The 15,676-nt window shown below is 40.9% G+C and overlaps 1 protein-coding gene across 5 annotated transcripts in view; it reads left to right on the forward strand.

Annotated features, from left to right (window-relative positions):
* The window catches only part of Cfap69 (cilia and flagella associated protein 69), a 59,916-nt gene that overhangs the window by 14,897 nt on the left and 29,343 nt on the right, over positions 1-15,676 (forward strand). For 2 of the 5 annotated variants that reach the window (XM_050139833.1, XM_050139831.1), the window contains 3 exons: positions 8,699-8,797; positions 14,230-14,379; positions 14,482-14,659. In XM_050139833.1, the coding sequence (XP_049995790.1) occupies positions 8,707-8,797; positions 14,230-14,379; positions 14,482-14,659 (419 nt within the window). In that variant the 5' untranslated portion in view covers positions 8,699-8,706. Of the gene's footprint in view, positions 1-3,509; positions 3,620-6,262; positions 6,340-8,698; positions 8,798-14,229; positions 14,380-14,481; positions 14,660-15,676 lie in introns of those variants that run through there. The other 3 variants (XM_050139830.1, XM_050139832.1, XM_050139834.1) reach the window with 3 other exon arrangements.

The following is a 15,676-nucleotide window of genomic DNA, read 5'->3' on the forward strand; positions in this document are numbered from 1 at the left end:
CCTGGTCTACATAGTGAATTCCAGAACAACCAGGGTTATATAGTGAGACTCTGTTTTGAAAACACCAAAAAAGTGAGAGAGAGAGAGAGAGAGAGAGAGAGAGAGAGAGAGAGAGAGAGAGAGAGAATATTGCTGAGTTTGATGCCTCGTGACTGTAACCCTGGCATTTAGGAAACTGACGGTTACTGTAAATTGGAAATCGCTTGTGCTAACTAGTAACTTCTAGGCCAAGTGGATCCGCAGACCCTGTCTCAAAAAACTGTGTGTGTGTGTTCTGATATGTAAAATTTTTAGACTTAAAATCTACCATATATGTATATTTATTTTTTGAATTTTTTTTTAATTTTACATACCAATCCCAGTTCCCCCTCCCTCCCCTCCTCCCACTCCCCTGACCTTCCCCCCATCCATTCCTAAGAGGCCTCCCATGTGAAGTCACGGAGGATCAGGATGTGTTCAGGTCCGCTTCTCCTGCTGCTCAAGCAGGTTCCCCAGGTCTGCAGGCTCCAGGCTGAAACTGGCTGCAGCTGCTGATATGCCTCTTCCTCAGGCCAGCCCTGGGTGTAGGTCCGGGCTCAGGGTAGGCAAATGACTTTCACTCCCAGCACACTGTTCTTTGCGGGAGAGAAGGGCACGCTGTTTAATCTGGAGGCATAATTCCCTGCCTCCTCGAACAAGCTTAGACTTTCTTCCCCACCAGTGTAGCATTTTTTCATCCACAACATGGAACATTTAATGAGGACATTCGTGAAACAATGGCATTTATATATACATTGTCTCCTAACAGAGAAGTATCCAAGTTTTAATTATAAATGATAGTTATTTTTAAATATTATCGGGAACTCTAAAATAGTAATAGACTGATTTGGTTGATGATACCCTTTACAAGACAAATTTTGCCCGCATGGTTGTGCACCAGTCTTGAGCAGTCTTTTCTCCAGGGTGAAGGGGTGCTGTCCTGAGATGAAGAAGGGGGAGCTGCATGAGGACCGTGGGACATCTGAGCTTTCCTGACGTCAGGACAAGCTTGGTCTCTTGCATCTTGTTTTATCAATTATACCTTCTGTGAACTTCTTTCGGATTTTCAAGCCTTCTGGAAGTTTACTAGCATAGAATTTAGCTTCTGTCAATTTTTCCATAGGAACTCTGGCTGGACACAAATCTCGCCACATTTGATTTACAGAAACCCAGGAACACTGGGCACACCTTTACCCTTTACCCTTTGTCTGCTTTGCCCTTCTTTCATCTCTTCTAGGTTTTCTTTTGTTTTTCACTTTACATACTTAAGTTGGATGCCAGACCCCATTAGTGTGATGATATAGGTCAGATTCACCAGAATCTTATAATCTCTATAAGAGTATGTAATCAATAAGATTATATTCACCATAGGGCTCAGGAAAGTCACATGACATCCCTCCTAAATCAACCTTTTCGAAACATTAGTTATCAAGCACATGACTACCTGGCCAGGTGAACACCACTGAGTGCGAGCTCAGTTCCTTCAGTAGTGTCTGTCTCTTTATCATCTTCCAGTTCCTGGTATTTGTGGGAACTTGAGCCAGCAATAACCAAGTGTCCCTAATAGTGGCACATGAGTCAGCCATCAGGAACTGGTTTTCCTCACCTTGCCTCAGATCTTGCTGCTTTTCTTTCTAAGAGGGAAGTCCTATTACTGAGCTTCTCCACAGCCAGGCTGCTCAGGCTGAACTATCTATCCACTGCCGTGTCCCATAGCCTTGTGAACCAGTGACAGGCTCTGCCGCTACTCATTGAAGAGAGTCCCAATTCAAGCAGTTCGGGTGACTGTGTGGACTGCCATACAGTGTCTAGTCCATGAACTGTGTGGACTGCCATACAATGTTTAGTCCGTGGACTGTGTGGACTGCCATACAGTGTCTAGTCCATGAATGGTGGTGGACTGCCATGCAGTGTCTAGTCCGTGGACTGTGTGGACTGCCATGCAGTGTCTAGTCCATGAACGGTTGTCAGAGTGTCTACCTACTCATGCAGGGGATCCCATTCATCAAGGAGACACATGACTTCTATACCGCATAAAAGACGATGACCAAATTTGGATTCTCACCCCACCACCCTAAGGTGTTCCATCCGAGACAGCTCAGACTTGGCTGCACGTCCTAGCACACATCTCAGGGAGCATGCAGCCACACTACCACAGGAGCACACCACCTCTTACCACACGGAGGAAGGTACCATATTGGGGCTGTCCTCCACAGATATTGCCTTCAAACTGATGAGCCACAGGGGCGTGTCTCATCACACGTTTCTGGAACCATACAATCTCTCTGTCCCAACTTATCTTCGCTTCTGTCTGTTCCTGTTTGACTTTTCCTGGGGAGACATGAACAGACCTATTTAACTCAGAAAAAGCACTGATGACAAACCAAATAAACAGTTGTGCCCAAGCCTAATTTAGTGACTTTATTGGGGTTACTTGCAGGACCACGGATGACTCAAAGGAAGCTGCCTTACTAAAAAGCACACCCATCACTAATGACAGTGAGAATTCACAAAGCTGCATCCTTGCAGCCTGTGTTTACTGCCCCTCATAAATTCCAGCTTGTAAGATTTTTTTTTTAATTTCTAAGGCTTAGGAGCCGCTTCTTTCTACAGGAGTGAATGTTTCAATTCAGAGGTGATTGCTACATAACAGAAGTTAACAGAGGTATTCCCACCCCTGCCTAAGAAGCTCACGGCAAAGCTAGAGAAAAGATCCTGAAATCATAACCACCATGACCTCTCAGATATCAAGCAAAGTCAAGGAGATTTAGTTTTGTAGCAATCATGCTTTTTTAAACAGGCAAAATAGAATATGTTTTTATCTGAAGATCTAGAAGAGGTACATTTGGCTTTTATGTGAGTTTTAAATAAAATAAAATCCCAACCAATTTAATGCTAATTAGAAAAAAAATGCATCTGGGAGGGCAGTGGTGGTGCACACCTTTAATCCCAGCATTTGGGAGGCAGAGGCAGGCGGATCTCTGTGAGTTTGAGGCCAGTCAGGTCTAAAGAGCGAGTTCTAGGACAAGCTCCAAAGCTACAGAGAAGCCCTGTCTTGAAAAAGGAAGGAAGGGAGGGAGGGAGGGAGGGAAGGAAGGAGGAAGGGAGGAAGGGTGGCGTGGAATTGCTTTTGCTAGCAGTAGGCAGCCTGTGTTAGGGAAGGTATATTGTGAGGTGGATGTCTGACACAAACATCCCAGTGAAAACCTACAAATATAAATACACACACACCCCTGAACAAAATAAAGTACTACATTAAAGTAAGATTTTAGCTGTATCTGTTTGTGTTTTGAGTTGAAATAAAGGTTACTAAGACAAAAATAATGTTACTAAAATATAGTTACAAACTTTTTGCTTTAGACTTGAAAGTAATAATTAAAATAATACTTACCACATTTAACAAGATAGAATTTTATAAGCTCTCTGGAGGAAAGGCCTAAAGACTTGTTTACAAATCTATGATGATTTTATTTCTTAACAAAACATTGAAGCCTCTAAGGGATCTGGCACAGGTGTTTAAAATCCTGGGTCTGTGTGCAGAAAAAATTGAAAAGCAGCCCTGTTTTGTGGAACCTGCATCTGACCTTATAAAACTGTGCGGGTAAGTTGTTTAACTTTACTTTGTACTGCTATATACTATATTATGCTTTGTTTTTATTGCAAAGGTATCGGATATAGAGTGTATCAATAATATAGAGTTTAGCTGGGCAGTGGTGGCGCACACCTTTAATCCTAGCACACAGGAAGCAGAGGCAGGCAGATCTCTGTGAGTTCCAGAACAGTCTGTTCTACAGAGTGAGGTCCAGGACAGCCAGCACTACACAGAGAAACACTGCCTGGAGAAAAAAAAATGTGTGTGTGTGTGTGTGTGTGTGTGTGTGCGTGCATGCTTGCATGCATACATGCGTGTGTGTAATACAGAACTAAAAAACAAAACTTAAACAAGTTGGTGGCAGGATCTGGACAGTTATTATTTCAAATCTTGCAGTCTCAGATTGCTCCAGAAGAGATTATATTGAAGTGTAAAATACTTAAAGTTGTCACTCCCGCGTGATTGGTAAGCAGATGAAGCTAAAGGATTGTAGTTTTTTGAGAGGATCTTTAAATAAATTTAGCGTTACTTAGTTTGATTTTCTTTTTTCTCTTTCTTTGAGAAATTTGACTCTCACAAATATACTTAGTTCTATGTCAGGTTTCATTTGATCTTGTAATTTTGAATGAAGGAGAAAAATATAAACTAAAGGGAAGAGTTACAAAATTACCCTGCCTTCCCCTCCTCTACTGCAGTTCCTGCAGCAGCGCTGGAAACACAAACACATATCGAATGCTTCTTTGCTGCCACACAGTGGCTGCCCTAGACGGCTGTTTCAGTGGCCACTTTCTGCACCCTGAACTGTTAGTAGAAGAAACTTCTTAGTTGGAAATGAGTCATTTTGGTGATTTTGTCTTCTAAATCTATCTACCAATTTAATATTTTAAATAGAAAAGTGATATTATTAGTAGGACTATGTATATATACAGGGACATTCCAAGTCTTAAATTTAGCAGAAGCCAAATAAAAAATTCTGGAGCAATTTCTGTATTATACTAAAATAATGAAAAATGATTTCCCAAATGCTTACACTTGGCCTTTTAAATAGAGATCAAATAAATAAGGAAATAAGTTTCTTCTAGTGCTTTCATGCTGGCCTCTGACTGTTTTGTGGACAGCCCCTTCACTGTGGGTGCTTGCAGGTCCTAAAGGACTGGGTTCACAGCGTGGCCTCCAGGGTCGCTGCTCCACAGAGCTGCTCCTTGGTCTGTGCGGTGTCTCAACATGCCACGCTGCAGCTCTGCTCACCTTGCTCTTCGCTTCCCCTCCCTTTGGGGTTACTCGTGTCACTCATTTTTTTCGTTTCAAGTTTTTACCTACACCCAGTCCTCACTTGGTTGTCTTCTCAAGAAAAGTTTGGAGATTAAAAAATTGAAAATACATCAAGTTTTTCCTCTTTGGTCTCTAATATGCTTGTTCGTTGCACCAGGAGCACGTCTTATTTTCTGTTTAGCTTTTAAGTTGGACATCCCACACCTCGACTCTATATCCTATAGGAATCTCCTTTGGCAGAAAATGAGAAGATGGGACAAGATATTTAGAGCTTTAGGTTTGAGATCTTTAGCTGTCCATCAGTCGATTAGATAACAAATAATGTTATTTTTTCCTAATTTAATTCTAAAGGAATGAATCCCCATAGAAATTACAGAATTGTCTCTTTGTAGCTTGCCTTGATATACTTTTAAATTCAAATTAACTTGTGTAGTCTAAATCTACATATGATAATTCTCAATGCCTCTTTCCAACTACTGGGTAAATGCTTTTGGAAGACATGAGCTGGAAGTCATTTATATAAATATGTTATACTTTAAATAGCACAGGAGATTCAAACAGTTTATATTTTAAGAATTAACTTTCATCTGTCCCTTGAAATTTAGAATAATGACCCACAATTCATAAACTTGATCTTCTGTGATTTATAAATAAGTATTTAAAGATAACTTTGATTATCGTAACTGTGAATTGAAAGTCTCATACAATCAATATTTTTAAAGTTAGATTCCTTGTTGTTCCCTGAAGCATTCTGTTCTTTTGTAAATACTTCCAATCCAGTTCATAAGGAGGGGCCCTGACCTTCAGGAAGAAACAACCCATTAATCTGATGCATTCTGCTTTACAAACTTCAGAGAAAGACATTAAACATGTTTAAGTTTTAGTTGAATCTTCCTAACTGTGATTATAACTATAATTTGCTATGACTTTGCCCTCAGAAAGATGATACAGAAGTGTTTTATCAACAGGGATGGATGATTACTTTATTGGCTTGTGCCTCTCTTCATTCTTTTTTTGTTTTTGTTTTTGTTTTTTTGAGACAGGGTTTATCTGTAGCTTTGGAGCCTGTCTGGGAACTAGCTCTTGCTAGAGATCCAGCTGCCTCTGCCTCCCTAGTGCTGGAATTAAAGGTGTGTGCCACCACTGCCCGGCTTGCCTCTCTTCATTCTTATGGAAGTGGTTTTTTGTTTTGTTTTGCTTTTCTCTCTGGTTGTTTAGTTAGAAATACAGTTTTCTTTCTGATTGTTGTCCCTGCTCCACACTAAATACAATAGGCCAGGAGACAGTATCGCTTTATTCTTTAGGAAATGAATATCCCCCTTTGTAAGTGATGCGTCAATCCACTGACTAGTAATTCTGACATCTTTGTTCTTATTGAAGCTTGCCATTTTTGAAAAAGAAAGTATCAGATGAAATAACTTATACTGAAGACACTGCTAATTCACTTGCTCTTCTGGGTAAGTTAAGATGTCTTAGATGGGGACTCTAAGATGGCAGGACCAATGTGGGTAAATGGGCTTGTCTGCTTTCACTGTTTCCTTGACCATCTCTTCCACCCAAGGCTCTTCCCTTATTTTATAGTTGAGAGTTATTAGGGTGTGCTCAATGATGATTCTGGAACTATTTTCTCCTGAGGTGTTTGAGGCAGACTTTTACTTTTTTGTACATGTTTGATTTGATGTATAGTTTAGTTATGGCTTTGTTGACCTTTTTTTCTTAGTTCTTTGAGAGGTTCATGCGACATATTTTGATACCTCACCCAACTCTTCCTAGATCTGACCCCCCAATTTTGTAGTGTACATTTGCCCATCGAGACCATTTTGTGGGTGTATACTCTTTCACTAGAACGTGTCCTCTTTGAGAAGTGAGTTTCTCCCTCCACCAGCAGTGATCAATGGCCAGTGCTCCACCCCGTCTCTGAGCTCCCTTACCCACTGGCCAGTGCTCCACCCTGTCTTTGTGCTCCCTCGGGCTCTGCCACTCCTGGAATTGAACTAAACTTTCCAGTAGGCCCAAATTAAAGCCCCAACTTGATAGAGTTCTTTACTCTTTTATCCTCAGAGAATTGAGCTCTCCAGTTTACTCCTCAAGCTGATCCTGCTGACTCTAGTTGTCCTTAGGCAACCAGACAGCATGGGTCACATGACAAAGGTCATTGCAGAGTCCCTCAGATTATCTTCAGATTCTCCTAGGGAGCATTCTCTCTTAGTCTTACATAGTTTCCCTGAGACTCACTTCTCTCTGCCTCCCCTACAAAATGAGTAGACCTCCTCCTGGAGAACATTCTTGTTGGACTTCAAAGGAATGAATACAACCTAGCTTGGATTATTGAATTAGCCAAATCAGACTCAGTAATAGTATAGATGCCACTGAAAAGAAACCCTATGTCCTTCATCCTCACCAGAAATCTTGAACATACAATTATTGCTTTTGAGTCAAAGAATGCCCCCAAATTCCTCTATTTCAGTCTGCCAGCAAATTGAGAGCAAAGCTAACAGGAATTTTAAGGAAAGAACACACTGTGAAAGACAAGTTACTGACTCTAGTTAGAAAGAATGCTGGCCTATTTGTCGTCAACAGTAACTATCACATGTGGCACTCACCAGTGTGCTAAGCATTATTCTCAGCCTTGTCTCGTGTGAAATCAATCTTCCCAGCGTTCTTAGGTGGTAACTGTTATGCCTGGTTTACAGATATAAAGATCAAAGCTCTAGTTTACACGTGGAGTGTGTAGCAGAGCCGGAATTTACTCTTGGATATCTGGCTCCAGTACCTATATTATTAGTATCATTCTCTTCTTTCTGGAAATGACAAGCTGACATGATTGAGATGTCAAATCTGTAAGGATAGATTCAAAGTATTATGTAGACATGTATGTACATATGCATATATGGTCACAGACTATCATGAACTATATCCCTTCATTTCACACAACAGTAAAACATATGTAGGATAGTGGTCCTGGCCAGATGGTGGTGGCGCACGCCTTTAATCCCAGCACATAGGAGCAGAGGCAGGCAGATCTCTCTGAGTTCGAGACCAGCCTGGTCTACTAGAGCTAGTTCTAGAACAGGTTCCAAAGCTACAGAGAATTATTTGGAAAACCAAAAACAGAAAGAAAGAGAGAGAGAGAGAGAGAGAGAGAGAGAGAGAGAGAGAGAGAGAGAGAGAGAGAGAGAAGAGGAAGGTGGTCCTATAAATCTATCATTGAGCCAAAAAATTATATCACCTGTTGATGGCATAACTTTCCATAGAGCAACTCATTATCACATTTTTGTGGTGATTGATGATGGTAGAAGCAATGCCCCATTGCCAGTTACATGAAAATACGTGAAAACACAGCGGTACAGTTGTATGCAATGCATAACACTTGATAAGTGACACATGACTGTGTCCCAACTTTGTGTATTTACTATATTTTAGCATTTGGATAAATAAATGTACTTTCTACTTAACCATTTTTTAATTAACTGTCAAACAGTATACTGTCTGCCGGCAGCCACTACTACATCTTATATTTACTGTGCATCTTAGTTCTGTTCTCTCTTGGGCTTAATGTCTTGTTTGTGTGAGCATGAAATATGTTATCCATATAAAAATAACACCTAGCAAGGAATTTCCCAGAAAATACCCCATATGAAGTGATGGGTGATGGTGGAACTGTGTGTGTGTTCCACATGATCACACATGTAATTAGAAGACCCAGTATGAATATCTGATGGGATTTTTAGATAACTATTATAACCTTGGTATTAGATGCTTACATTTTTAAATGAACGTATATTATTACACCACTCTCCTTTATCCTCCTGGCAGGTGAACTGATGAAGATACCGAGTTCTAAATTAAGGATACAAATTTGTAAGTGCATCGTCGACTTCTATCATGCTGAGCCTCCGAAGAAGCACATTCCAGGTAACGTTGTCACTTGCCTTTCAGTGGCAGCTTGTCTTTGGGAAGCAAAAATTCATCGGATATTATTTCAACAAACTTTGAAAACACAGGGGCTTGTGTTTTTAACACATAAAAATAAAATTTTTGTGTAACTTTGACTTCTTCAGTTACATTTAAAAGTTGTATAAGTATTTTTATTTTAGTTTGGGGATTCACATCAAATTTTTGTCTTGATGGTAAATATTTATGACCCAGTTGATAAAGTTGTAGCCAGTTAAGTTTGTTACTAGTAGTATTTCTTACATTGTAAATAAATTATTTTAACCACAATATCAATACATTCAAGTAGATGTTAAATTAGTAATACTGGTGCCATTCTCTATTGTGTTTGGGGAAAACTCTGTATGTTGTAGCTAGACAATCTTAATATATAATGGTGAGTAGATTATGTCAAGCATTAGCATTGTGAGGATATAATGTATTTAAGACATATTTCTTATCTTCGTTGATTATATAATTTTCAATCAATATGGTAAGGGAGGGAATAAATAAATGATATTTTGAAGTTATATGTTTTTAAATAGATAGAAATCAGTCTATGGTAGTAAAAATATGTAGCTAAGGAGATCATAACAAGACCTCTGAGTTACTGACATATACAAGGAGATTATTGAATATACATTATGAAGTCTCAGGTAGACAGATTGGGAAATTTAGTGGACAGTAGACATTGAACCCTAAAATCATCGGAGATCAGAAAAACAGACTTGAAGTTCACTGAGTGGAAAGGAAAACTGAAGCTGTCAGTGATTGAATTAGTCGGGAAATAAATCATGTGACCAGCAAGGGAGCCAGAGGAACCCTGTGGTGAGCGTTCATACTGAGAGCTGGAAAACATGCTTGAAAGAAGTAAGGGAAACGTTGAAGTCTAGAAACGTTCAAAAGCGGAAGAGGCTTGTCTGGTGTCGCCATCACTGAGATCCGCGTGTGCTGCCGAGATCACAGGCTGCTCCATCTCTGGTGTGCTGTCACCTGGCCATGGCTCTTCTCTCCTGCAAAAGACACAACATTAGAGAGATGTACAAAACCTCATGGGAAACCTAAAGGCCAATGGTAGAGAGATTATGAACACAGAACTATGTGACCAATGTGGAGAGATGCTGAGCCAGCCTCTGAATCTTCTGAACTGAATATGCCTCCTGCTGTGACCATCAGAAACCTGGGTTGTGGAGAAGTAGAGCTTGCCTTGCATCTCCATATTCGCCCTCCAAAGCCCAGCCTGCTCACGCGCGACCAAAGGAGTGTCAGGAAAGAAGAGCAGCCCTGTAATCAAATGTAAGGGACACAAACGAGCTACCATCCCGTGCTTCCCCAAACATGAAACAGCACGGAACGGTGAGAAACCTTACAGAGATAAGCAAAGCAGGAAAGCTTCCATGACGCTGCCAGGCCTTCAGAGACACCCGGTAACACATAGTGGAGAGAAACCTCACACATGTAAAGTGTGTGGTAAAGCCTTTGCCTGTCCACTTCATTTCTAATACGTAAGAGAAGTTGCTCTGGGGTGAAAGTCTGAGTGTAAGCCGTGATGGGGGGAGCATGTGGTTTATCTAGTTCTGTGTGGAGACATGCATGAATTATGTAAGCCATGTCGGGGTCGGTGGAACATGTGGTTTATCTAGTTCTGTGTGGAGACATGCATGAATTATGCACGTGAGCAGTGTGAGAAAATCTTCAGGCGTCCATGTTTCCTTCAAGTGTGTGAAAAAACTCACATTGGAGAGAAACCTTATGTTTGTAAACACTGTGATAAAACAATGTGAGTGTCACAACAAATAGCTTCAAACACGTGAAAGAACTCACACTGGAGACAGAACTGTATATGTAGGCAATGTGGGAAATGCCTGAGGGGTTCAGGGCCCTTTGCATCTGTGAAAAGATTCATAGACGAAATAATCCTTTCTTGTTTAAGCACTGTGGTGAAAGCTTCCACTGCTCAAACAGAAAACTCAGTGTTATAAGCAATGTGGGAAAGCCTTCATTAAACCCAGAACTTTCACAAACACGAGAGAACTCATGCTGGAAAGGATCCATGAGCAGCAAGCATGGGAAGTGCTCATTATCACATGACTGACTTTTCCTGACCCAGGAGAATGCCAAATGTAGAGAACTTGTGTTAACATAACTGTGGAACAGCTCTAGTTATCTTGATTCAATTTATAGAACACTATAGTGAAACACCTTCATAGAAAAAATACGCAAAGTCCTCACTGGAGTCCTGTGTCAGAATGTACTCCACAGCGTGTTGGTGTGAAAAAATATTTTTTAAAACTTTCAGTTGTCACAAGTAATGTCAAAGGCCCATGAAGATTTTTAGGGTAGAATAAGCCTGTCAGTGTACCTGGACAAGCATGAAGCAAAATAATTGGTGTAGCCTCTTCTATAAAAATACTCACCCTGAAGGAAATATTCAAAAGTAAGAAATAAGTCAATTTGTGTTTACAGAGAAAGAAGTCGAAAGACACCTATGAATGAATGAAATGAATTCGTGAATGAAACGTTTGTGAAGAAAGGTGGTCTTGGTATCAGTACTGAAGAAATTTCTGTAGTGATGGATGGAAAAAGCAAGCTAATGCCATCCCTAGAAAGCTGTGGTCAATGTGTGAGGTCTATTGACAGTGCAGATCCTATAGCAGTATGAAAGGGTCATGAGAACAGAAGCAGTCACTTGGGAGTGAAGCAGCTCATAAATACAAACTTGTATTTAGAATTGAAATGGTAAAGCAAACAATACGATGGGGAACCAGCAGCTTAGCCGGTAGCAAGATCAGTGAATGGTTGTTTGACATTTGTTGTTAGCTTTAGGATGTGGAAATGAAGCTTGCAGGTAGATAAACTACAAGTTCCTAAGTGGGGAAGTAGAAAAGCAAAATCCTCAAAGTGAACTTGAGAAGTTGTAAGCACAAGCTTAGAATTAATTCAGCAAAATAGAGACCTCTTAAAGAAAAGGAAACAGGATTGGCAAGATGGTGCAGTGGGTAAAGGCATCTGCTGCCAAGGCTGGCGGCTTGAGTTCAATCCTCAGGACCCACTTAGTGGAAGGAAAGAACTGACTCCTTTAGGCCGTCCTCTGACCTCTACACACTTGCCTTGGGACACATGGGTCATGGCACACATTGCGACAAACATGTACCAAAAGAAACAGAATTGAAATAAAACAGAAATATCTTAAAACTTAATTTAGAGCCAGATGTAGTGGCACACTTCTTTAATTCTAGCACTCAGGAGGCAGAGGCAGGTGGATCTCTTTGAGTTCAAGGCCAGCCTGGTCTACAGAGCAAGTTCCAGGACAGTCAGGGCTAAACTCTGTCTCAAAACACGCAAACAAAGCAAAACAAACAAAAAACACTTTATTAAAAAGAAGAAGAATCCAGGCAGCAGTGATGCACACCTTTAATCCCAGCACTCGGGAGGCAGAGGGAGACAGATCTCTATGAGTTTGAGGCCAGCCTGATCTATAAGAGCTAGTTCCAGGTGACAGCTAGGGCGAATGCACAGGGAAACCCTGTCTTGAAAAACCAATAAGAAAAAAAGGAAAGGAGGGAGGGAAGGAGGGAGACAGTGGGTACATGAATTAAGACAGAGAAGTTTTGAGGTACAGGGAAGTGAGTGTAACCTGGAAATTGAGAGTTGAAGCAATGCCCTTACTAAGTGTTGCTCAGTTGGTTCCAAGTCATGGTCGTGGCTGGATGTCTGGGACCATAGCTAGAAAATCCTCAGCAGAGTGATTGGGAAATATATATAGTCCATGAGGCTGGCTGTTACTGTGTCCTTGTATAGAAATGTAAACTCAATGTATACTCAAGTGTAAAGCACTTCAGGTCATCCCTATGAAAGACTTATACAACTAAAATCATGAGTTGGGAAAGTATTTTGTTGGTGAGCTACAGTAGAATATAGAATTCTGTATGGAATGTGCTATGAAAATTATGTTCATATATTAAAAATAAACAGCAAGAAATGTATTGAATGTTAATATTACCTTTAAATGGTAAAATTATAAGCAATTTTCATGTTTTAAGTTTTATATGTATCTGTGTGTGTGCTGTATATGTGTATGGTACATGTATGTGTGGTATATGCTCACATATGTGTATAGGTAGCTAAGGACGTTGGGAGTCCTGCTCTGTCACTTCCTAATCCTTGGAGACAGGGTCTCTTACTAAACCTAGACTTAAACTGGTAGCCTGTAAGCCCCAGAAACCTTCTAGACTACCCACAAGCCCTAGAGTCACAGGCAGGTGTGTAGCCATGGCATGCTTTTTTGTGTTTGTTTTTGTTGTTCTTAAGTTTGTTTGTTGTTGCTGTTGTTGTTGAGACATAGTGCCTCTCTGTCCCCCTGGCTGCCTGGTACTATCTGTGTAGACCAGACTAGCAGAGAGCTTACAGAGCTTTTCCTGCCTCTGCCTACTGAGTGCTGAAATGGAGGCATGTGCCACCATGCCCAGCCTGTGCCAAGCTTCTCACCTTTGTGTTAGAGATTCAAATTCTTATGCTCTTTCCTGGTGAGCCATCTCTCCAGCCTCACGGTGAACATGCAGGGCACACCCCAGATAACCCATCTCAGGAATGGACAGGGCCTTGTCTATGGCCCGGAGACCAAACTCAGAAAGTTAGGACAAACTGACAGACATCCAGAACAATGTCATGGTTAAAGAATCTAGTTGGTTTCAAAAGTCACGATGTCAGGGAGTTGTCAGAGAGACCACTGGGGGAACAGCTTCACCCTACTGTGGTGTTCATTTACTCCCTGCGGCTACAGTGAGGCAGACACCTGTGCTGTGAGCAGAAGTGACATTGTGTCTTCTAGGACCTACAGCAGAAGGAAACTCTTTAAGTCTTGTTCAGCTCCCCTAAAATACCCCTGCATTCACAGTCATTTACTTCTCCCTTCTTACTTACTGCTGATAGGATGTAATTCTTATCTCTTGAAAGAGTTGAAGTAGTTCATTGTCACATATAGTGAAAATGTAAAGTATTTGGAACCATGCTATTTGCCTTTATAGAAAGTTATTACTTGCTGACACAATCTTGGGTTTTGTTTTTTAGAATTTAAGATGTATTTCCAAAATCTGTGGGTTTATTTCAAGGACAAAAGACCATGGCATATTGCAAATTAAATGTTATTGGACACAACCATGTCTTTTTTTTCCTTTTATTTATGGCTTTATTCTTGCTATTGTATCATGCTACAAATCTAGAGCTAGATAGTCGAGACACATATTGTAATAACCTGCAAAGATGAAATATATACTGTCTATCCCTTTATAGGAAACTTTCCTAGCCCTATACCGTACACGTTTTAGATGCCGTATGTTCTTTCAAATGTTTTTTACATTGTTTCTATAGTAACTGATGATTATGTGAAATAACTGTCCCTGTTGTGGTGTTAGGCTACCAGCAGGTGAGCTCATCGTATAAGGTTAAGATGGCTGAAGTTGGAGGACTGGCAAAAGCAATGGTCCAGTCCGTGCTCCTGATCGAAAACCAGCTTGTTGAGAAGCTGTGGGTTCTTAAAGTTCTCCAGCATCTCTCGACTTCCGGTGTGTATGGTGTTGCTGAATTTAAACATTCCATTGCCCGCTAGCTTTCTCTTTCTCTAAAAGACGATGCAATATAAATAGTTTGTTAAATTTCATTTTCAGAAGCTAACTGCACTTTAATGGTGAAAGCCCAAGCCGCCGGCAGAATCTGTGCTCACCTCAATGACCCAGATCCCTCAGGACAACTTCTATTTCGTTCATCAGAAATACTTTGGAATTTGTTGGAAAAATCTTCAAAGGACGAAATTATCCAACAGCTTAGTAACTTGGAATGCCTGCTGTAAGTGTACGTGGGTAGATGGGAATGCCATTTGCCTTGAACCATAGCCAGTCATCGATAACTAAACCTTGAGTCTGTGTTTGACTGAACTTTTGATTCATCTGATGGCTGTGTCTCATGCCACTGCAGAAATAGAAGAAGTTACACTTTTTTGTTCTTTCGTGAATTCTGAACTAGGTCTCGTGTAGTAAGCTAGCCTAGAACTCGCAGTATAGTTGAGTGCGGCTGGTCTCCCTCCTCTTCTTCCCCAGGACTGGGATTACATGTAAGTGTGTACGGCTGTGCCCTGGAGAAGCCACAGTTGTCGAGTAGGACGCTCTCAAGGTCTCGACCTCTGGAGCTAATTGTGCCTTTACAGGTGGATAAAGCAAACTTAGAATTTTTTTTTTTGGCTTTTTTTGAGACAGTATTTCTGTGTAGCCTGTCCTGGAACTATCTCTTGTAGACTAGGCTGGCCTCAAAGTCACAGATATCCGCCTGCCTCTGTCTCTGAGTGCTGGGATTAGAGGCGTGCGCCACCGCCACCCAGCTGTAAAATTAGAATGTTATAACTATTTATTTATTAGAGTTCTGATTAGTACTTACCACATTTCTAGTTCTATAATTAAATTGTCAATTAAATGTAAGTTTTCAATTGCTAAATTATTCATATTCAATAAATGCTTATTGTCTGTTTGCCATGATCCATCTGAGATCATAAAAATATAACTAAAAGCTGGGTGTGCTAGCGACACACCTTTAACCCCAGAACTTGGGAGGCAGAGGAGAGCACAGCTCTGTGAGTTCAGGAGTGAGCTGCAGGCTAAGCAGCTGCACAGTGAGACCCCATGTCAGAAACTCAAATAAAATAGAAGAGTTGGAGAGCTGGCTCAGCAGTGAAGTTCTTCAACAGGATGTGGGTTTGATTCCCAGCACCCACGTGGCAGCTCCCAACCACTCATAACTCCAGTCCCAGGGGATCCAGTTCTCTCTTGTGACCTCCATGGGCATCACACATATATGTAGGGCATAGACATA

This window comes from Alexandromys fortis, unplaced genomic scaffold (assembly GCF_014885135.2).
Source record: "Alexandromys fortis isolate MF-2015 unplaced genomic scaffold, M_Fortis_MF-2015_v1.1 scaffold_38, whole genome shotgun sequence".
Classification (NCBI taxonomy): domain Eukaryota; kingdom Metazoa; phylum Chordata; class Mammalia; order Rodentia; family Cricetidae; genus Alexandromys; species Alexandromys fortis.